The sequence below is a fragment of the Pezoporus wallicus genome, unplaced genomic scaffold, assembly GCF_028554395.1.
Source record: "Pezoporus wallicus isolate ANWC-B61680 ecotype Strahan unplaced genomic scaffold, APGP_CSIRO_Pwel_v1 contig_6999, whole genome shotgun sequence".
Taxonomy (NCBI): Eukaryota; Metazoa; Chordata; class Aves; order Psittaciformes; family Psittacidae; genus Pezoporus; species Pezoporus wallicus.
In genome coordinates, this window is record NW_026640180.1 from 4,514,506 (window position 1) to 4,536,990 (window position 22,485).

At 49.0% G+C, this 22,485-nt stretch overlaps 2 protein-coding genes across 4 annotated transcripts in view; both read right to left on the minus strand.

Moving 5' to 3' along the window:
* The window catches only part of TRMT10A (tRNA methyltransferase 10A), a 288,696-nt gene that overhangs the window by 51,245 nt on the left and 214,966 nt on the right, over positions 1–22,485 (minus strand). The gene's annotated exons all lie outside the window — the stretch shown is intronic.
* Positions 1,121–10,624, minus strand: CUNH4orf54 (chromosome unknown C4orf54 homolog). Its single transcript, XM_057418027.1, has 2 exons — positions 6,230–10,624; positions 1,121–1,542 (listed from the first exon to the last, which is right to left on the minus strand). Exon 1 carries the CDS (start codon positions 10,622–10,624, stop codon positions 6,239–6,241), a length of 4,386 nt encoding a protein of 1,461 aa, XP_057274010.1. The 3' UTR covers positions 1,121–1,542; positions 6,230–6,238.

Below are 22,485 nucleotides of genomic sequence, written 5' to 3' on the forward strand. Positions count from 1 at the left end.
ATTAGATTTCCACAACGATGAAGATAAATGAGAGGATACATGTTAAATCACTCACTATCTGTACAGCTGCAGTGCATTTCATCCTGAGGGCAATTTCAATTTGTGCCTGTAAACAAATAAACTGCATTTGAAATGCAATCTCACACGTATGGTTACAGACAGTTGTAGCTGAGTCTTCTGTGTGTTACTCAGGAAAATGAAAACATGGGCTTTCTTTAAGAATGGAAAACCTGGAAACTTCCTTAGCAGCAGGAAACCTTGAGAAAAGGCACAGGAAAATCCTTCCTGTGGGCAAATGCTGAAGTACGGGCTTACAGACTTTGCATTTAGTTTCTAAATTTTGACTAGGCTACCTCAAGAAAACTTTATGCTAAATAATTTAGGCTTGACCTCACATTTATTGGCTTCCCAAAGTGCTTCCCTGAACTGAAATTTTGGGAAGGGAACACTCTACTATACTTCAGTTTTACTGTAATGATAACAACTGTCTTTTGCTTGTTGCTGGCAACAAAAGAATCAGTTTAAGCACAGTTCAACATATGGACATAAATATCACTCCATTTTAGTCATCTTACTTTCTATTTTCTTGTTCAAAAGAGAAATATTTTCTTAGCAAATACAGATAGTGTGGATGTAGTCCTCAGACAAATCTGCTAAAGAAACAACTACTTGGGGCTGTAACATTAACTCCCACAGGGGAGTCACTAAGGTTATGTTTTCTGCAATGTTGCAATTCAAGGAAGAATAGACTGCTGTCTTAAAGAAAAATAAATGCTGTCCTCTCCTTTAGAACCAGGATCTAAAAATATGACATTCTGTTTCTGGCTTCCCAGTATTTAAACACTGTCATAATTAAGGCAACTTGTGATGTTCAGCACAGTAGAGGAGCAAACAGAAAACGAAAGCAATCAAATGTGTTTTCTGACATTTACACAATCTGGTTTGAACCATGCCAAAATATGAACACTAAAGGATAACCTTAACACTACAGATCTCTCCAATTGCAATTCCAGGTGCAGAAGTTCAGAGTATAAACTAGACATCTGCTCATGAATCATTATGAAACCTACAGGGAAGACCCTCATTTTCTGCAATGGCAGAGAGCTGAGAGCTTTTTTGGTTTAAGAGTTGTGGGGCTGCACTGGAGGATCACAGCACGTTCCAGGGACCTGAACAAAGCTGAGCATCTATCCACACAGAAACACTGCTGCATTTATACCCTGTGTTTTACAAACAGCTGTAGTGGTACTACTACTGCTAGGCACCAGCACAGAGGCAATGCCTGAAGCCTGCATATTGGCTTCCATATAAAAACAGCTTTGCAGAAAAAAATGCAGTAATTTAGTGTTGCTCACATAATGAAATATATGCATGCTCCCAAATTGGGGGGTACTTAGGAGAAAACAAGAAACTTACACACTTGTTTTGTATGATGAAGCAGGAAAAAAAAAAGAGAAAACTGTAAAAGCAGTTTTTAGGATGAATGTTTAGAGTTACCAAGTGTATTTTGGATTAAAGGAGTGTGATTCTTCTTCCTTACCCCTGTAAACAAACAACAAAAACAGACAGAAAAGCATCATTAATAAAAAGAAGATTGTTAAGAGAGCAGCCACAATCATTTGAGCAATCTTTACTACTCTAGAGAAGTGAATAGTGTCTCCTTCATTATCACACTACTTCTTGCTACTAATTTCCTAAGCTACTGCCAAGAATCAGACAATAGCACCCGACTTTTTAAACTGAGTCAGTGGTCATGTAGCCTTAGTTTTTGAGCAGAACTAATCCCTGCAGCTCAAGGTGTGAAATGTATGGTACCTTATGACCCTGTAGTTCCCCATGGCTGGTTCTGGGCAACCCCACGCACACAGGTGGAAAGAGGGCAAGTGATCCATCCAGGGTTTAAGCGATCCATACACTTGGAGACCTGAGCACTTTACCTCCTAACACAGAATCCACCATGGTGTACATAAGTGAAAGTGAAACAACCCATAAACATGTACCCTAAGATTTGTGGAGTTAAGACTTAAATACTGGCTTGGACAAGTATCCAAAGAGTCATTTGCCACTCCACTAACTTCTATTATTTAAGCGTTATTAACTACTATTATTAGCTTCTCTTATTAACTACTATTAACTTCCATTATTTAAGCATTATTTAAATGTTTCCTAAGTAGCTGTAGGTTTTAACACAAGCTCATACTTACTCCCCTTTGTAGCTTTACTACATCAAATGCTGAAGCCCTTTAAATTCTTGGAATATGCCAGTATTTCCCATTAAAATTGAACAGATGCTTTACTAAACTCTCAGCAAAGGCCTCAGCATAAGTAAATCCTACATACTGCATATTTCACTGTAAGTTGACTTTTTGACTTAGTAGTGTGGACTACACATTCTGCTGAATAGGGCACAACTAAAACAGAGTTTAAAAATATTGATGCATGAGCCTCTAAAAAAATCATTTGTATATGCCATCCATGCTGAATTAGTTTTTAAAGGTAGGCATAGATTGTCAGATGGCAGGTAGGAAGGAACACAACTAATAAGTATATTTGCATACTTTGGTGAAAGAACTGCTCACATTTGACTTAGCCTGTCATGTACATAAATACCCCATGTATTCCTGTAACTGTAAGCCAGCTTCAGTTTGGGCACATGTTTAAACAGAACAAGATAAAATACCCTTCTAATATTGGCAGTACAAATTACTACAGTTACTTCCCATTTTGCTACATGTTATTTTTTCATTTATTTAACTATCACAAAGCAGAAACTCCCCAAAGTGTAACGTGAGAATAGATACAAAAGTTAAAACACATTTTTAGTCATTCCAGCTGGGAATGAGCTCCCTCCAGGCAGATCTCTCACTACAGATTGGTGCTGCCTAGGTTTGTATGCAAGCAGGTTCGCAAGATACTAGAACTGAAAATCAGCATCACGTTTTTTTCCCATATGAAGGGAACTATGTTGCTAAAAGCTTACCAACTACTGTTGGCAAGCGGAGAAAAGCGACCTCATGGTATCTCTCAGAAACATGCACATATTCTCTAATATTTGTTGTATATAAAAAAAATTAAGAATTGTTTAGAAATATCTTAGATTTTGCCAGAGTCCAAATAGATAGGATCTATTCTATCCCATTGATTACACAGAAAAGAGCATGAGACACAGAAATAAGTGTTGCAAGAGCAGCAGATGTGCAGAGGACTCAGTGCCAACAGCACCATGGTCATCCTATTGCCACCAAAGCTTCAAGTCAGCTCTAACACACTGCTCTCCAAGAGGTGACAGTGACCAAGATGAAGCAGTCCTTGACATGGTGACACTGTCATTGACATGGTGATACTGTTTGTCAATGAAGATGTAAAAAAAAAATAATTAAAGAAAGGATGAAGACATTATGTGCAGGAAGGAATACAGGCATGGAGAGGAAAAGCATTCATTCAGCTTATTTTGGCTACTAAAATAGAAGCAACCTGGAAGAACAGCATTTTATTCAAACCCCATGTTCATGTGATGAAACCTGGCTGTCTTAAAAACCATTTTAGGATCTGCACAGCATTGCTGCAACCAATCTGATCTGATGTGAAAGCAATTGGATTGAAAAAATGATCAACAGTTCACCCTCTAATTACACTCCTGCTCTTGTTAGGGAAAGAACACTACCCCAAGCAAACAAATGTGTTTAATTAGGAAGAGAAAGACAAAAGAGATAAAGGAAAATAAGGGAGTGGGGTGCAGATTAAGAGAGGAGAAAAAAATCATCCACAGAACATGAGCTATGTAGATGAATGAAAATGCTAGGTAGGTACACGGACAGAACAGCATATCGTGACAAAGGCTATTGATGTGATTCCCCTCTGGCATATATCATATACCTTTTCCACTGAGAGCTATAACCAAAGTCTGATAACAAGCTAAAAGCGTATTGTACCATGCAATTAAAATGATTTGGTTTACTGCCTTTCAGATCAGACTGAGAAAAAAGCCCACAACCACACCACATCCATCACGCACCAGCAGGACACCTACCTCAACACATCTGAGGTTGCTGGGAAGGGGATACCCCTGTTTGTATTACACAACATGCCTCTTAGCATCACTAATGGTAAAAGATGAAAGCCTTCTAACTGCTGAATGACCTTCTGTAATGAGTGTACAAGAATTTGCATCACCAGTCTCTTGGGGCAGATTTCACACCTGTGTTGCAATGGCAGAGCTCCAGTACAACCCAAGAATGCAGAGCATTGATGCAGCCACTGACAACCCCAATGAGAAAGAGCAGTTCTTAGAGAGCATCACCCACCTCAGTGGTATGCCAGGCGCTGCGAGCAAGACATCATGGGATAATCCCCTGGGAAAGGAGGGGCAAATCATACCCTGAAATATGATGTTTCACTTTTAATTAGTGAGATGAGAAGAACTAAAGCTTTTCATTTAAATATCTGCTGTAAAATAGAAACACTTGCACTATACATGACATCTTTTCAAAGGTAGCAAGTCCCTAAACTGAAATCTAGTTAACTTCCCTGTGCTCAGTCTGAATTCAGCCTACAGACCAGACGGAAAAAATCAAATACCTCTTGCTATTTTATTTAGCTACTCTACCAAGATTTTACTGACAAGATCAACTTGAGTAGCACAGCAGAGCTCAGCTTCAACTGGCACCTTGCCTGTCCTGAGTGACCCCATAAGGGCCAATGAAAGCAACCAAGACAGAAAAATGTCACTTTCAAAATAAAGTATCTACAAGCAGAGGTGTATAAATCATTTCAGCAAGGTTTCATTCAACAAATAATTTACTATAGCAGATGATGCAAACTGAAAGAACTACAGAAGCAAACAAACTCTAACAAACACGGGAAGAAAGAATTTACCCTTAAGCATGCAACAGAAAAACCGAGTGCAAACTGGTGACTAACCCAAACCTTCGAATGTCACTGCTGTTGTGTCTTGATATACATGAAGAACAAACTCCATGAGTCTTCAGTAAGTTACAAAAGACTTTGGGAGCTCTGCCCGGTACTGCACTCAATAAAGATGAGCTGTGTGTTTTAAAGCAAGAGGCTACAAGAAATCTGGAGAGGGAATTTTTAAGGGGCATTTAGTGATAGGACAAGGGGGAATGGCTTTAAACTGAAAAAGGAGAGATTCAGGTTAGATATTAAGAAGAAGTTCTTTACTGTGAGGGTGGTGAGGCACTAGAACAGGCTGCCTAGAGAGGCTGCTCTAGTGGAATGTGTGTCTGCCCATGGCAGGGGGTTGGAGCTGGATGAGCTTTAAGGTCCCTTCCAACCCAAATCAGTCTGTGATTCTATCATTCTATCACTCAGGCTAAAGGAGCAGTGACACGTGAAGGCGCTTGCTTAATATTTCATGTATTTGAAAAAGAATTATCGTATAATTGTTCCTTAGTTATTTTGTGCAAGACATCACACACTTGGTTTCAATGTGTGCCATAGGCCTAGTCCCATGCCCTATCCCTTGCTCCAGACCAGGCAGTCAATGCCCCACACGCACATCCCCCAGTCTGGAGGCTGGCCCTGGGTTACAGGCTTGGGTTTACAGCCCTGGTAACCAGACACTGGCAGTGCTGTGTCAGGCCAAGCTTGAAGTAGCTGTATGAAATCCTGATTTGCAGTGCAGGCAGCTGTAGGTGCCCCTGTCCCTATCAGCAGCCCCATAGCACTGGGAGAGCACCCAACGTATCCTGCTCCCTCATTCCACTAACAAGAAGGATGCAAAATAAGGGTTCGGCTCCATCAGACCCATCTCTCACTCTTCCCAAGGATGGGGAGAAAGAGAGGCTCAGGACACAGATGGGTATTTGCCTCTCCATGGGGAGTGAGAAAGGGGGTGCTCTGCCAAGGTGGAGGGGCTGTTTCATGGCTTGAAAGTGGTTTTAGAGGAGGTGTCCAACCGCATTCCCCTGCCCAGGAGCAAGGGGATGCAACTAAGTCAGGGCCCCCCGGCCATGGGGCTGCACAAACACAGGCTTCTACTGAAACTGCCTCCAGTATCCTGCTCCAAGGGATACCCAACTGCACTGACAGGCATGTGGAACCTTTGTGTTTCTATCCTGTGGCTGTATTTTAGTCCTGGTGAGGGCCCCCCTGTGGACCTCAGGCACGTTACCCCAGGATGAGAAGCTGCGGCACATCTCCCATTTGGCAGTTAACCTGGTCAACCCTTAACCATCACTGGCGTGGCTAATGGCCTGCCCCCACTCACCCACGCTCTTCACCGGTGCTCCACCACAAAGCGCATGGTGGTGCCGTCGAAGGAGGGCGGCGCGACGATCCGTGGGCCGGTGGCTGGTGCTGTGATGCTGATGACCGGCTTCGCCTCGGCTGCCCCGCGCCGTGGCGGCGGCGGGCCCTTGCCGGTAGCCACGTAGTAGGGGCTCTCGGTGAAAGCGGCCTCTGCCGCTGCCGGGCTGCCGGACTCGGCCGGGGCGCTGGCATCGCTGCCCGAGTGGGAGAGCGGGCGCTGCAGGGCACCGGCAGGCAGCACGGCGGCGGCAGGCAGGAGGCCGGGGTACAGCATGTACGTGGCGCCGTAGGCCCCGGCGTTGAGGGCCAGAGGCGAGAGGGGCAGAGGGACGGGGGCAACGGCCGGCTGCTGGGGCACAGGCACCTCCACATACTGCCCTGTCTCGGGGTCGAAGAGGCGCCGCTTGAGGAGCTGCTGCACCGGCGTGTCCACCAGGTAGTACTGCCCGGTGCTCACGTCCAGCAGCATCTTGCGCTGCGTCTGCGGGAAGGGTTCCGCCGCCGTGGCCGCGGTGGGCATGGACGGCGAGAAGCAGAGCAACGGCGGCGGCGCGCCACCGGGTAGGGCGGCGAAGGGCAGCGGCGGGCGGTAGAGGGCGGCGGCCGGACCCTCTGCGGGAGGCGGCGGGGCGGCGGCGGAGCGCTCCTCGGCGGACGGGGGTCCGGGCAGGGTTACGGGGCTGCCCTGGCGCTTGGCGGTGCCGAAGGGCTGCAGGCTGCATAGCGCGGCTGCCGTCGCTGCCGCTGACACCGGGCTGGGGCGGATGCCGCCGTTCGCCCCAGACACCGGCACGGCGGGAGGGGGGGACCCGGGCTCGGCGGCTGCCTTCAGCGGCAGGGACAGGTAGTTCCCGCAGTCCGGCCCGCGCTCCGCATCGCCGCCGCCCGCAGGAAGCCGGGGGGAGCGCGGTGCCGCCTGGCCCCGCAGGCCGCCCTCCGAGGGGGCCTTGCTCGGAGCGGGGGCTCCTGCTCCTCCGGCTCCGCGGAGGGTGAGGAGGGCACGGGGGACACCGGAGGGTTCAGCGCGGGGGGCCGACGGGCCGCGCTGCCGCTGCCGGGCCAGGCTCTCGAAGGCGGCCGCCTTGGCTGAGACCTTGTCGGCGTTGATGTTGAAGGGGCGGCGGGGCAGCCGCTCGCTGACGGGCCCCTGACCCGGCGGCTCCTCCGGCTTATCCGCCGGCGGCGGTGGGGGAGGAGCAGCGGCGGCGGCGGCGGCTGGAGGGGTGGGCCGGGACGCGGCGTCCCGTTCCTGGCTGGCGATGAGGGAGAGGACGTGGCTGTCGGTAATAGGCAGAGGGTCGCTCTTGCGCTTCCACTCGCGTTTGTTGAAGCTGTAGAGCTCCTCCATGCTCCGCACCGCCGCCGTCAGCTTCTCCAGCGCGTTTTGTACCGGCGCCGCCTTGCTCTCCTCCCGCGGGTCCTCCTCCGGCCCCCGACCCCTCTCGACGGGCGGCTGGGGTGGCTGGTGCCGCCAAGGCGCGGCGGATTTGGAGACGATCTTCAGCACGGCCGGCTGGCGGGGGTCGCTCTTGTTGGGGGCGATGGTGGCCACCGGCAGCCTCCCCGAGGTGCGGTGCACGAGGACGGTGCCCTCCGGGGGGCAGGCCGGCGCCCTTCCCGCCGCCTTGGGCCCCGCCTCGGTGGGCTTGGTGCTGGCGTGGCCGACCGCCTGGCAGGTGATGACCACGGGGGAGAGGGCCCTGGGGACTCCGGCGATGACCAGCTGCTGCTGGGGCTTCTGCTCCTGGCCGCCCTGGTCTGAGGCTACGCTGCCCTTGTCGCTGCTATCGCCCGAGTCGTAGTTGTAGGAGCTTTTGATGAGCTTCCGCACGTCCCGCACCTGGTGGAGGGGGCCCTGGGGTCTATTCTTGCCGTCCCGCACATCGCGCACCGTGAACTGAGGCACCTTGTCTGAGCCGTCGCCGGGCTTGGGCAGCCTGAGCTGCTGGCTCCGGCCCTCCTCTGGCGGCCGGCCCGCTATCCGCGGCGTTAGCAGCTGGGCGATGCTGAAGCCGGCGTCCCGGGGCTGCTGCAGGCTGCCCAGGCTGATCTTGATCTCGGGAGCTCTGGGCTTGGCGGACGGGGGGGAGGAGGCGGGGGCAGGGGAGCACTTGGTCGCCTGCTTGCCGGGCTGCTTTTCCCGTGGGGTGTGCTGCATGGCGGGGACGAACAGGCGGGACATCTTGGTGGACTTGCCGGCGGAGATCTCGCCCAGATCGGCCCGCCAGTCGTGCCTGGAGAGCTTCAGCTTGCCGATGGGCGCCCTCTCCTCTTTCTTTTCCGCCTCTCGCTCCTTCCAGGACCTGAAGGCGCTGTTCTGGCTGCGAAGGAAGGTGGCCTTGATGGCCTCGGAGGCGCTGCGCTTCACCTCGCACAGCTCCTCCGTCAGCGCCCGGTCCAGGCTGCGGTTCCCCTCCCGGGGAGTCGACGCCTTGGAGGCCGGTGACCGGCCACCGCAGCCCTCGCCCGTTTCCTCCGCCGTCGCGGCGGTGCAGTCCGAGCCGCCTTCCGAGTGCCGGGAGCTCTGCCGCTGCACACCGCCCTCCCGTTGCCCCTCCCGCCCGCCACCGGCGGGCTCCGGCTCCCGTCCGGCGCCCGGTCCGGTGTAAGAGGTGTCGGTGATCTCGCCCCGCTCCATCTTGAACTCGTGCTCCAGCTGCATCTTCTTAGAGATGACGTTTTTGAGGAGGCTGGAAGCGAACTTGGACTTCTTGATGGGTCCCCCCACGCTGCACTCCGCCGCCGGTGGTTCCCCGCCGCCCGCCTCTGGGGTCGGCCCGGCCTCGGAGCCATGGCCGAGGTCCAGCAGGGTCACCACCCGGGAGCCTGCCCGCAGCCGCCTCGGTGACTCGACGTGGGCGATCTCCCCATCGAGCTTGCTGACCACGAACTCGAGGGCTTTGGTCTGTGAACGGCCGGAGCGCAGGAGGCTGGGCTCGGCTCTCTGCCCCAGGCTGCCACACTTAAGGTCCAGGTAGGTGGACCAGCGGTTGATGCCCAGGGCATTGTCGGCAAGAGAGGCAGAGGAGGCGCGGGAGCTGGGGCGCAGGGTGTCGAAGTAGGGATAAGCCAGGCTGCGGAAAGCCCTGGCCGTCAGGTTTCGCACTTCTTTGTCGGCATCGTCCAGCTCGCTGACGGCGCTGGAGGCGCCGCTGGAGTGCTCCCCGGCCCGGGCGGCCCCGCACCGCGGCAGCAGCCGCGCCGGTACCGCAATGAATTTTTTCGCGGGGTCCCGGGCCGCGTCCGGTTTTAAACTCGCATCGCGATCAGGAGCCGTGGGGACACGGAGGCTCATGTCGCCTTCATGCTTGGCAGCGTAAACAGTGTTTTGCTTTCCGCGCACGTTGCTAGACTCATTTATAGCCCGGGAAGCGGCTTTGATTGATAGGAGAAGCTGGGTGGCCGGGCTCCCGCCGGAGCGGCCGGGCTGCTTGGACCGGCTTTCCCCGGAGCTGGCGCGCTTATCCCCGCCGGGGGTGTCGTGTTCGGAGGTAAGGCTGACGATCTCGGTGCTGCTGGTGTTGTCGATGCTGTCCGTCTGGTTGTTGGGCTCGCTGGTGCTCGTGCTGAGGTAGCTATTCTCCTCCTCCTCCGTCGCCGTGTCCCCCGGGGTCTCGTCGCTCCCGAAAGAGGCGTAGTCTACGAAGGAGTAGATCACGTTATTGTCCTCGAAGTCCCAGCGGGCGGCCAGCCCTGCGTCGAAGTCCATGTCGTGGTCCACCTCGCTCAGCTGGATCTCCTGCGTGCTGATATAGTGCGCCTCGTCGCGGTTGCCGCCGCTGCAGCCAGGGGGGATGCTAGGGGGGGCACCGGGGCGGACCGCCTTGCGCCCCGCGTCCTCCTCCTCGCTTTCGTAGCCGAAGGAGGACGAGGAGGTTTTGCCCTCTGTCGAAACCGGTTCGTCCATAGCGCGAAAGTCGCCCGCCTTGGGCACCGGAGAAGGGCAGGAGGACGAGGAGGATTCCGGGCAGACTCCCGCCTCCCGCGGCCCGCAGCTCCCTGCCTCCCCTCCTGAGGCTGGGTCAGCGCCACAGCCCTCCGCCGTCACGCCCGGGGAAGGCGGGTGGTCGCGCCCGCGGTCCGAGGATGCTGTCCCCGCGGCACCGGCCTGCGACCCGCCGCTCTCCGAGTCGCCAACATCCCCTGTCCCGGTCCCCGGTGCGCCGCCGGCCGTGGCCAGCGCGGGGATCTTGCCGTTCTTCCCCGGCCCCCGCGGCGAGCCGCGGATCTCTACATACGCCGCCGCCTCCTCCTTCTCCTCCTCGGTGGCCGCGCTCGGGCTCGGGCCCGGTCCCGCCGCCGCGCCCTCGGGGCCCGCTCGGGGGCCAGCGGGCGACCGGCCGGGCGCGTCCATGCCGGAGCCGTCGGGGCGCGGCAGTGGCCCGAGGGGCGGGCAGGCACGTGCTGGGGGGGCGGCGGGCCGCCCGCCCCCTGCCCTGCCCACCCCCCGCTCCCGACCTCTGCTGGGCCCGGCTGGGCATCACCGCCGGGGGGCGGAGGGGCCGGGCCGGTCTCGGGCCCCCCCTCGCACCCGCGGGACAGCGCAGGCCCGCTTGGCCACCGGGAGGAGGAGGCCGGTCGCCCTACGGGATCGCGGGACCGGCCCGGTCCGCTCCGGGTTTTTCCGAGATGAACGCCGCTTGGCCCGTCCCGGTCGCGGAGTGTCCATAGAGTCATTGAACGTCCTGTTTTAAACGTCTGTGTTTGCCGGAATGAGGGCGCCCGGACACCCCTTGGAGGGGAGAGCCGCCCTGCCTGCAGAGACGCTGCTGGCCGGCTCCTGGAAGAGGCAGCTCCCAGGGCACTAGGCTTGCCTACACCAAATGCACCCTCGTCCCACACACAGCAGTCAATTTTTCCTCAAACTACCTCCTGCACCTCGTATCCCAACTCGCAAGAGCTGTGTTGCAGGGGTGCACCCCGTGGACGCAGCGGTCCAGAGTCCCCGGCCAGGGGATCTAAGATGCCTTTTGCAAGGAAACGCCAGTTTAGACATAACCAGCACCTAAGACCTATTAACAGGCATTTCTATGGCACGCCTGACCTTTGGTGGCTGAGGGCTTTACTGAGTGGTGCCCAAGATGACATACCAAAAATCACTCCGGAGCCATGGAAGGAAAAGGCAAGCTGCTAAACACCAAGGAGGAGAAATGGCTAAAAGTGAGCAGCATTGTGGAGCAGCCCTGTACAGTGCAGATTACAGCCTAAAGTTACAACTTAAAAAACAAATAAGCACCTGCACGCTTGGGTGAGCAAGCCGGGGCTTCGGCTGGTAACATCAGACATTAGGTAGGGTAGAGCTGTGGGAACCCCCAGACCAAGTACCAGGATGTGTCCCTACAGCTGCATGCACTGTCATGAGTGGCATAGCATGCAGCTCTGCTAGGGATGCTGCACGGATGCAGGGACCAAGAGGTGGAGCAGACACTATCCCAGACCTCTCTGCAGTGCCTTCCCCATTAAAACAAGGGCTTCCCAGTGCCCCCAGCTCCTCATGCCACCCAACAGATAGGCTACTTTGCTGCCACCCCGCTTCATGGGGTTGCAGTGCTGCCTCCAGGAAAAATGGCCTCCCTCCTCTACTGGGCCCAAGCGGTGGGCTGTGAGGGTCCTGCACCAATGGCGGGTTTTGTGTCTTGTTTCAGTAAGGGTCTCTGCTGCCTGGCAGAGAACAAGTGAGGTGGTTCAAGCTCTTAGTACCCTACATAGGCACACGGTAGTTTCTTAGGCTGCAGACTGACAGCATGGGAACTATTGCTGAAGCACCAGGTGATATTTTAACAAAGACTCAGAGGGTTTGGAGTGAGTCGGGTCATGTGTGGTGAAGCTCTCCCCAGGCAACAGGGATAACTGGTTCCCATCCCTGCTGAGGCTGTGCTGCTGCCAGTGTGTTTTTAATGAGAAGCTGGGCACCAGCTCTCAGGAGTGCTAGGCTTACCCAGCCTTAATCTTTCCTCAGCCCAGGTTCACATAGCTTCAGCTTCCCTTGTACACACAACAACTGCACAGTCCTCCACAGAGCTGTGGTAAACAGCACCACCATTCCCTAAGCACAACTTCACCAGCTTTGTGTCCCCTCCACACACATTTTAGACTTCTTCCCATGTCCCAAGCAGCCATAATGAAAATATGACAACGAAGAGTATTTTAGCATCTTATTAAAGAGGCATCTTGGTTTTAACTGGCAGTGGGACAGGAGTAGATCCTCAAATACAGTCCTTTACAAATGCTGGGGATGCAGAGGGGTACTAGGTTTTAAACCCTGATCATTCATTGCACTTGGGTGCATGCCCTGCCTCCTGCTCTGCCTCTCTTCTACTGGTATGCCTCCTCTCAAACAAGATTGCCACCCCACATTCTCACTGCCTTCACCCTCTGATCCCCCAGACCAGGGTCTTGGGTGTCATTCTCTTGCACCTTACTCTTTTCTAGTATTTGGTTTTCCTGCATCAAAAACAATCAGATCTTTGCTCCCAAAACCTGTTGTTGGGGTTTTTTTTTTGAAGTTATGATTGTTCATATACTCCTGCTGAGATCCCTACCAAACTGAGCATCAAAACTTGACTGTATTTACAGAGTCTAGTTTCCAGCTATGATCCAGACATGTTTTTACTGCTATTTTCCTTTGTGATATTTTGAACTGAATCTACTCAGTCTTACAACACCAGGTGATGACTCTCACAACTGAGGATGAGAGCATAATGCAGCACTCATACATGTATGTTTACAACTTATCTGTGTCTCCACCACAGGGAATTTACACCCTTGATGACAAAAATACATACATAAAAACCACACCTGTTCCTCTCCACTTTCAGTTATAGCTTGGAAGCCTGTGTGCCTTATCCACTTGGATCAGTGTATTTCCCATGGCACTAAGAGGTTGATACAGTGTACAGAGCTACCCAAATCCTAATGCCCTTTGAAAAAAGTGAATCTATAACATCCAGATTAAGTGCCCTAATCACGTATGTGTGTTAGAGGAAGGAGAAAAAAAAAAGAAGAGAAAGATTTCCTCCTCTTTTTTAGTCAGAAATTTTTGCACTGATGTGGTGCCAGCCCCTCAGAGATGCTTTGCTGTGAGTCTGGCCTTGAGCAAAGTGTAAAATTCCATGGGGGTTTAGGCTTAATTCCTTCTGCTCAGCTCTTCCTCTCAGCTACCTTAGTGTCAGCTTTTGTAGAACCTCTTTTTGAGGTGCTTAGAAACTGCCATTCATGGTGTCCAAAGCTTGGGTACATGCTTGAATACAGGGACTGTGCTCCGAGGACTGCTCCCCTCTAGGGCTGCCTTACAAAAGATAAAAGTTATTCAACAGCTTTGCAAAGCTGGGCATGGTGGTTTTTTTTTTTGTTTGCAAGTGTTTCTGTATCTCTTACTTGCCAGAGAAGCCCTACAACAAGCAAAAGTAAAGTGATAGACCCATTTGCTCCCTGTACATGGGAAAACCATGGCTCCATCACACCTTCTCACAAACAGCAATTTCTTGCTCTGCACTGGCAAGACATTGTCATTGATTAGTAATCAGATCAATGTTTTTTTACTTAATAATATTGGATATCAGTAAATAATCTCATCCTTATGATCCTAGCAATACCCAATTGTGTTCATTAATGCCAAATAGTCTTGCGTGTTTTCCACCTCAAAAACTCTCTCACTTACTAAAGCTACCAATGTCTAAGATTTCTGCATCCAAATCTGTCTTCAAGTGTTACTGAAGCTGTCCTGACAACCCACAGAAAATCTCTACAGGTAATGGCTCTCATAATGTAATAGGTGCTCTACTTTTGAGCTCTTACTGTTAAAAATAACCCCACATACTGTTTACCTGCATTCTGCCCTTTGTTAATATAAGGTTAGATTAGACAGGTGAAGATAATGGGCTGAATTACCTATGCACCTTAAAATACATCACTAGCAGGGATGTGGGATTTAAAAGAGATTTGAGAAGAGGCATTTAAAAGGAGAATAAGGACACTAAGAATGTTAGGGAGACTGTAACTATACTCTGCATAGGAGACCATGCAGAAGAAGGCGTAGGGTTTTTTCCTTTAACTGGCACATGGACAGAAAAGTGAACAGCTGGTGAAGGAACAGCAGGAGGGGAAGGATTTAGCTGAGCTTTCACTGACTAGGGAAAGGGAAAATATTAATCTGTTTAACATAAAGAAACTTTAATACTGTGTTACACAGTTCTTACATCACCGAGTCACATTTTTTAAAAACTGGAGTAGGAATAAAATTCTCAAAGAAGTTAATAAAATCAGGCCAATACAGAAGGAAAATCAAAACAGTATTTGCAGAGAAGACAGACACAGTTCCAGTAACTCAGACGGCCTGCTGGAAATGCAGGTTATGCTTCTTGCATGGGAAGAAATGATGGCTGTTGTAAAAAATAGGAAACAGCAGGATTCTGCTGCATCTGTGCACACAGCAAAAGGCTTTGTTTTGCTGCAGGTTCAGGGAGATGAAGAATGATACAGTTACAGCAGCACCCTTCTTTGGCTTCAGGACTATACCCGAAAAGGAGGGAGCAAAAGCCCCTTTGGGAAAAGGAGAAGGGGACTTGTGGTTTAGCAATGAACAGTGAAGCCTAGCACACATTATAAATCTCTGAGTGCTACCAGACATATTAAAAAGAAATACAATACCCACACATATGTGTTGGTATGGAATCTTTCTAACAAACCCAAGTGGAACTAAAATGAGATTTTTTTGTAGTTTGCACTAAAATGTTATCTCTTCTGGGCCTGGGTGACAGAGTGCTAAGTAAAATCCAACACCTGGATTTAAGGGTCGATCTCTTCTTGTACAAAGACTACACCCACTAAGAGAATCTTTTCTACCCTGAGCCTGTTGGAGAGATTGAGGGGCTCAGTCACTCAAATTGAAACCATATGTAGTTCCTTCCTGGCAGACCTCTCCCTTTTAGAAAAAGTCAGACCTTTCAAAGGAAAGAAACTCTGGAGCTGGGTGGATTTCAAGACCCTAACCTGAGTGCTTGAGCTTGCAGGATTCAAAGGCCTTGGCAAGGCCTTCCAAATGGGAGGCCACTTTTCCCTAGGATGAGATAGGATTGTGTTCTGGATGTTGCCTTATGCTCTGCAGTGAGCTTCCATATAACTGAGCCCCTGTGAGAACTGGCACCTGAAGTGCTTGTTAAACAGCAAAACCCGTCTGTGTGGTGCTCTCTGGCCCTGGCTATGAGCAGCTTCCAGTGGATACCTTACAAGGTCTGCAGAAGATGCATATATTTTTAAAACAGATCCTCCCCTTACTACCCACCCTTCTCTTCCAGAAGAAATCCACAAAATCTCATGCCAAAACAAACAGGCAGGAACATAATCCCAGAACAAGCTTAGATTTCTTTGGTACTTTTCAGTGGCGCTGCAAATACAGTCTAAATATCAGTTCATGTATTTATATGGGGAGTCTGCTACTTGGATGAAATAAATACTTGCTGAATTTTGCATATGTCAGGTTAAACAGTGTCTAAAATGTCACTGATACAAGAGAATATTCTGGTGGATGTTACACATAGACAGCAATAGCACATGCAAACTGTGGGAACATGTTGAATAAGAGTATTTATAAACACTTTATTGCCTTCATGAACATCCTGACAGGTGCCTGTCCAACCTGTCCAGACAGATTTCTGCTTGCAGAGACTTCAGAGTTTCCTCAGACCATCTCCCCTTGATTATCCACATACCATCAGAAATACGATCCTCAGGTCTATCTGACTCATCCTTGCTGTAAAGCCACTATTTCTGCCACGGGTGGAAGAAGAAAGAGATGATTCCCACTCTCTGCTACAGCTCTTTGCAGAACTAAGGGTGACCAGTGTTTCCTTCTCTCCATCTTTTCACTATACCTGACAACCCTAATTTACTTAACCCTCTCTACCCGTGGGACATACCTGTGAGCTCTCTCATCACTGCTCTTAGGACTTCAATTTGTACGTTTGTATGTGCAGTACAAAGAAGTGGCCACAAGATACAATGTGGAGTTTCACCCCTGATGAGAAAAGGGGAGGGATGACTTTGTGTCCTGCTCACACAGCTCTGAGTAACATCTGCCGTTTTCATCCTCTAGTTACTAATGAAAATACTGAACAAACACAGTTGTGTTGACCCCCATAAACTCACTACTAATACAAATGATGCAGTATTTCTAACTGACTGTCAAGCATGATCCAAGCTCAGTTATGACCCATACAATTTCTCAGCTCGTAATTTCACCTGCACAGCACTTCCCTAGCTGGTGAAAGAACAGTATTGCACCATACCAAAACCAAACGCCATTTCTGCTCTCCCTGCAAAGCCCATTGCTCTATTTTAAAAGGAAGTTAGAGGGACTCATCTAGAACAAGCCCTGTCAAACTCATGTTAGCTGTTATTAATCTGCTTGCTGTCTTTCAAGGGCCTACCGATTGCATGCTTATGCCAGTATTTCTTCGGGAACTGAAGTTTCACTGTCTGATCTCAACTTTGCTGCTCCTTCCCCCAGGTCTCCCGAGGTCTCTGTTCCACAGGACCACCTCTCCCAGGTCACTGGATCTGCTCAAGTCTGCCATCATGGGCCTGCCTTTGGAAATGAACTTTCTGCTGTGACCCTATTCTTTGTACAGTATTATCAGGTAACCTGAGAACTACACATGTATCTGATTATTTGAACTGTGGAAACGATTGCCACAAAACCCGAAACCATGACCTTTCCTTGAGGTGTTCTCAGCCAAGCTGGTGGGGGGACAGGAGAGCTGATTTATGGCCTTTCCTTAAAATTACCCAAAACTGATTATTTATAGAGGTAGACTTGAGCTGAAAGGTTCAGGCTCAAAACCTGTCTTCTTCATAGTTCATGGTGTTTGTGTTTGGACACTGGAAAACAAGGAATGATCTCTCAAAGCAATGTAAACATAACAGGATTATATTTGATTACATTTTTATTATATTTTAAATTACATCATATTATTTATAGTTACTATTTCTCTCATTCTCTCTCATTCACATAGCTTATTAATTTATTATTCATATTGCTAGATTTTACTAAATCTACTTTAATTTATTTATTTATTTTTTTTTTAAATCTAGTTTTAACTGGCCAGGGACTATCACATGAAAATATGAAGTGGTACCAATCACTGTTTTTCACTTACTTTAGAATTAGGAATGGGAACAGCCAGGCTGGATTTTACATTGGGTAATACTATCCTTTTATGCAATCAGCTGCTTTGCAGAGGGGTTTTGAATTCTGGCAACAATTTGTTGACACAGAAGAGCTCCAACAGATGAATGGGTGCCCAAGCAGTAAATTGCAAATCTGGTACCGTGAGACTGCAACATGCAATTGCCATGCTTTGGAGTGCAGCCAGAGTCGGATTGGGATTAATTTGCTTGCAGTGTTCAATAAATAATGTTGGGAGGGCCATGTGAAAAGCGATCCTTCTTCGTTATGCACACCTCCCTGCCATGGGGTCTATCTTTGGTCACCGAGCTGAAGTTCGTGTAGCAAGCGTCTTGGGGGTATTTCTCACTGGGCTTACAGTAAAAGCCAGCTAAAGTGCCTCCCACCACCTGGCAGTGGAAAGGAGGATCAAGCACCCTCAGAGTGAAGCCTCTCTCGGGATGGGGTTTCTATATATAGGGGAGCTCAATAAACACCATTATGAAGCGCATGCGATCCGCCTGCCTGGAATTAAGGTCACATACATACTTTTGTATATGTTTCTCCGCTGGCTCGCTTAGCTTACAAATTAAAGAACCACAGGTGAGAAGCTGGCTATGTAATGAGGAGTTATAAATCCAACCAGCTCCCATCTGACAAACCCCTTCAGTCAATACATGATGCAACTGCGGGGAAAAGTAAGAATGAGATTTTTAAACCCAGGTGTAAAATCCATTGTAAAGGTCAGGTTTATAAGGAGACCATCCCAAAACGCTAATGACATGACAGTTTTATGAGGCTGGAAAATGATAGCTTGGCTGAAGCTGAGTAATACTAGAGCAAGGGATTTACTTAAATTGGACTACTTTTCTTTTTAATTTTGTCCTTGATCCCATCAGATCTCACTGAGATGAGAAATCCTTGCTTGTGTAAGTAGCCCCCCACACTCAGCTGAACTACTGAAGTAAGGAAAGGCTATTTATGTAATGGAGGCATTACTATGTAATCTTATCTTCCAAAAGTTTCATGTAGTTTTCTGCAGTATATAGTTGAAAGGTGTACGCATTTTAATGTCTGTACTTTGCAAAAAAATATAGAAAACATCAAATATATCAATTATCATAGCCTCAGAAACAGAAATATTAACAGTTACACAAACTTCAACAGTTTTAACTTTGAGAAACAGCATTTCTCTGTTGTAGTACAGGTAGACAACCCGTCCAGAAGATCTTACAGTCGAATACGTAGTTTTAACAGAGATGCACACAAGCATAGCCTGCACAACCTTAGCTGTGCACCCTGAGAACAGGCACTTGTATATCTCACCAGAGCAAAAGTACATTTTCGTTTGCAATGTAAGAATGTCATCTTAATACTTCAAAAAGCAGTGCCAACACCCAGTCTGACTGGTTTTTTACTTTGTCCTAATGCTTGTGCAATTAGTTAATTCACCCTCTAGAAGACTGTAAGTCCCTGGAAACATCCTTCATCAACTGGGCAATCCCTATGCTGAAGCATAATGCAATTTTCATTGAACTGCAACTTCAAACTCTGGCCTCAAAACATACAATATCTATAGCTATACTAGGTTTTTGCTTATGTAGTTCCACATTTCCCACCATTCTTTTAATCAGCAGTGACTTAGGAAAAGTAGGATTATTTTAAACATAAAATCTGCCTATTCTCTTTTCTCCAAGCAGTTCAAGGTTCTCTGACTAGGTCTATTATTTCCCTTTGCCACTGTATTTTGAAAACACAGGTGTGTTTCAGCACCTGAGAGCATGGGGTTTTGCAGGGTTTGCTGCACTGAGCACACAGGCCTGGTCCTGTGAGGTGCTGAGTGCTTCCCAGGAAGTGATGAGCTCTCTGAAATCCCTGAGATTCAGATCCCTGAGCCAGGCAGACACTGACCACATCTCCCCGACACCCTCCTGTGAGTCCTCCCATCTGCCGCATACACCAACCTCGTCCTCCAGTGTTGCCTTCATGGCGGTTCTCAATTAATAAGTTGCACATCCCCATAGTGAGGTAGGGTGAATCTGGGGCAACTACCATCTGCTGTGGAGACCACTCTGCCAAAATGCTGATGTATTTCATAGAATCACAGAATGGTTTGGGTTGGAAGGGATGTTAAAGCTCATCTAGTTCCACACCCCCTGCCATGGGCAGGGACACCTTCCACTAGACCAGGCTGCTCAAAGCCCCATCCAACCTGGCCTTGCACACTGCCAGGGATGGGGCAACCACAGCTTCTCTGGGCAACCTGTCTCACCACCATCATAGTGAAGAATTTCTTCCCAATATCTAACCTAAATCTTCTCTCTTTCAGTTTAAAGCCACTCCCTCTTCTCCTATGACTACATGCCCTTGTAAAAAGTATTTGTATTCTTTCTGACCAGAGCACATTCACACGTAGCTCCTCAGCAAAGAGGTATGGTGTCAAAACCCACTGGGCTGATAGGCTCCCAGTAGCATATCCCCATACAGCCCAGCTGGATGCTACAGGGTGTTTCCCTCCTCTCAGCCTCAGAACCCCTGACAAATCAACCCCATGGGGCAATGCTCTTCCTCCAAACAAGCCTCTTCTGCTCACAGGCTTTTGCAGTTGCCAAGCAGCTTCCTATCCCTCCACTTGCACTGGAACACCATAGCTGGAAATCATGCAACTGAGCATGGATTGTCTTCTGCTTTGGGGAAGTCTCAAGGCTGAGATAAATGAGAAGGGAAGACATCCCCTCCTGTCTATGGTTTCCAGGCCTCCACATGAATCAAGATCGAGAAAATGAAACAACCCCCACCTCTGTTTCAGAAAACTTAAACACAGTTCTTTCTCCTCCTCTTTTTCCAACTTAACTTAAACTATTTGCTAAATTCAACCTGAATTAACAAATAGGTCTGAAATGTACAGTAAATAAGTGACCAGCTGGGAATTCTATTTGACCACACTCTGGTAATTGTTTGCTTTCCTGTACTTTTAGTACAAGCCTAGATGACAAAAGGTTGCTATGCAGTGACACAAGTAACAACTGTATTAGCTTTTGGCTGCAGAGTAGCACATAGAACTGAGATTCTTGAGCTAACTTTAAATTGGCTAGCTGGGATGCTGGCCATCTGTTCGTCTGCAGAAGCATAGAGGTTAAGTTGGGTTGGGACATCTCACCTTTAGGTATCCTTGTGTGAGCATTTTTTATCTCATCACCATGTCACAGTCCCCTCTGCAACAGTGAAGACTCTCAAGGGCAAACCCTGAGAACGTGCTCCCTGTCAGAGAGATTTTGTTTTAGCATTTGTGATAAGAAAGTGATTAAAAATAATTTAAAAAGTAGAGCTTAGATTTTTTTCACAAAAGTTGTTTCTTACCTTCTGCTTTATGCTTTAGAAGACTGTAAAACTGGAACTTTATCTGGGCTTTACCTCTTTACAATTACTTCATGTAATTGTTTCCTAACCCTGCCAGAACTAGGCAGAGATGGGAGAAAATGCTTCTAGAATAAGACTCTTTCCCAAATCTTAAGGAACAGAAAATGAAACCAAACCCAACAGGAACCTCTCCAACCCCCAAATCCAAATAATCTGATGCAAAACAAACAAGCAATATGTCCTAATTTTTAAGGCTGAGAAGACTTCAGAGAGACTCCTTCTCTTCAGTGCCTCTCGGGCCAAATGTTGAGGTTCACTACTTTGTAATTCATCGCACTTTGCACCAGGAACTTGGTTGAGCTGCTCAGACTAGGAGTGCAGGCTCCTTGCATAGCCAGCAAAGGGAGAATTCAACCCACCTAAAGTCCCAGCTGCTCTGTTATTAGCCTACGGTAATTAGCTTCTCATTTCAGATGAGTTGGTTTGTTGCATAAAGGCATGTAACACAAACTTCCCTATCTAGCCATAGCTTAACTGCCTTGCTTCCCATTTATGAGGACAGGCAAATGGGGTTTCCAGAGGGGCTGCTGCCATGACTCTTCCGTAGGAAGTCAGAGAGGTCTCTGAGAGATGAACTAGAATACCAGTTAGGTTTCAGTATAAAGATCTGCCAGATGGGTAGCTCCATATGAACTGGGATCAGTGGTCTTGCTGAGCCTGTGTGAAAGGAAAGCAAATGAAAATCAGCTTGTGCTTTGGGCTGTTTCTGTGTATGGTATCAAACCATTCAAGTGAGTTTGTATGGAAAAAGAGTAGTCACATAAGCTTAGTGCCTGACACCTCAAACAGCAGTGCAATGATATATTTAGCTTGAATGAACTCATGAGCCCTCGTTCAAATGCATTCAACTAGTGCATGTTCATCTCCCTGCTGGAAAAAGATGAGTCCACAAAGGTCTTATTCTGGTACACCAGCAGTCCAAGCCATTTGACTTTCCATGCAGTAAGTCATATGAAATAAATATAAAGCAGGCAGAGAACACAGAGTAACAAGTTTCTAGCACTGGATGATAAAAGGAAGCACAGGATGCTCTTTCTGGACAAATCAACCTCCACACCTCCTCTTGGGAATATGCTAAAGAGGGTGGGCACTTAAACTGGGCTGAAGTCAAACACCACTTGACAATAAAGCCCAAGTTAACACACATCCTGTTTGGGCTACACAGTTGTTTTTAATGACCAGATACAGCAAAAAGCAGCTGCAGGGATATGATGGCAACCAGAGCAGAGCTGTGTAGCAATGGAGAGAGTATAGCCCATAGATTGAGCGAGCAGACCAGTGCCAATCTCTAATGTATGCAGCCAGACTCTCAAGTTACACCGTTTAGTCCACTGCCTACCAGGAGTGACAGAACTACTCACGTATGTTTAGGGGAAAGGCACGATTTATCAGATGCTAACCCAGAGGTTCATGTTCTCTCTACCTAGAAGAGGTGGTCATCCAAGGTTACGGGAGAAGTGGCTGAGAGATAAGCATGCAAAAACTTTGATGGCAGCTGCCTTTGTCTGTTAGGCAGGCTTTTCCACCCCAGAGCAGATGGCTTTGAAGCTGGCACACAAGCCAAATGGACAAGACATAGATACACGTACAAAGGCTTTCTCACCCCCATATGCATTAATGCCATCTGAAGA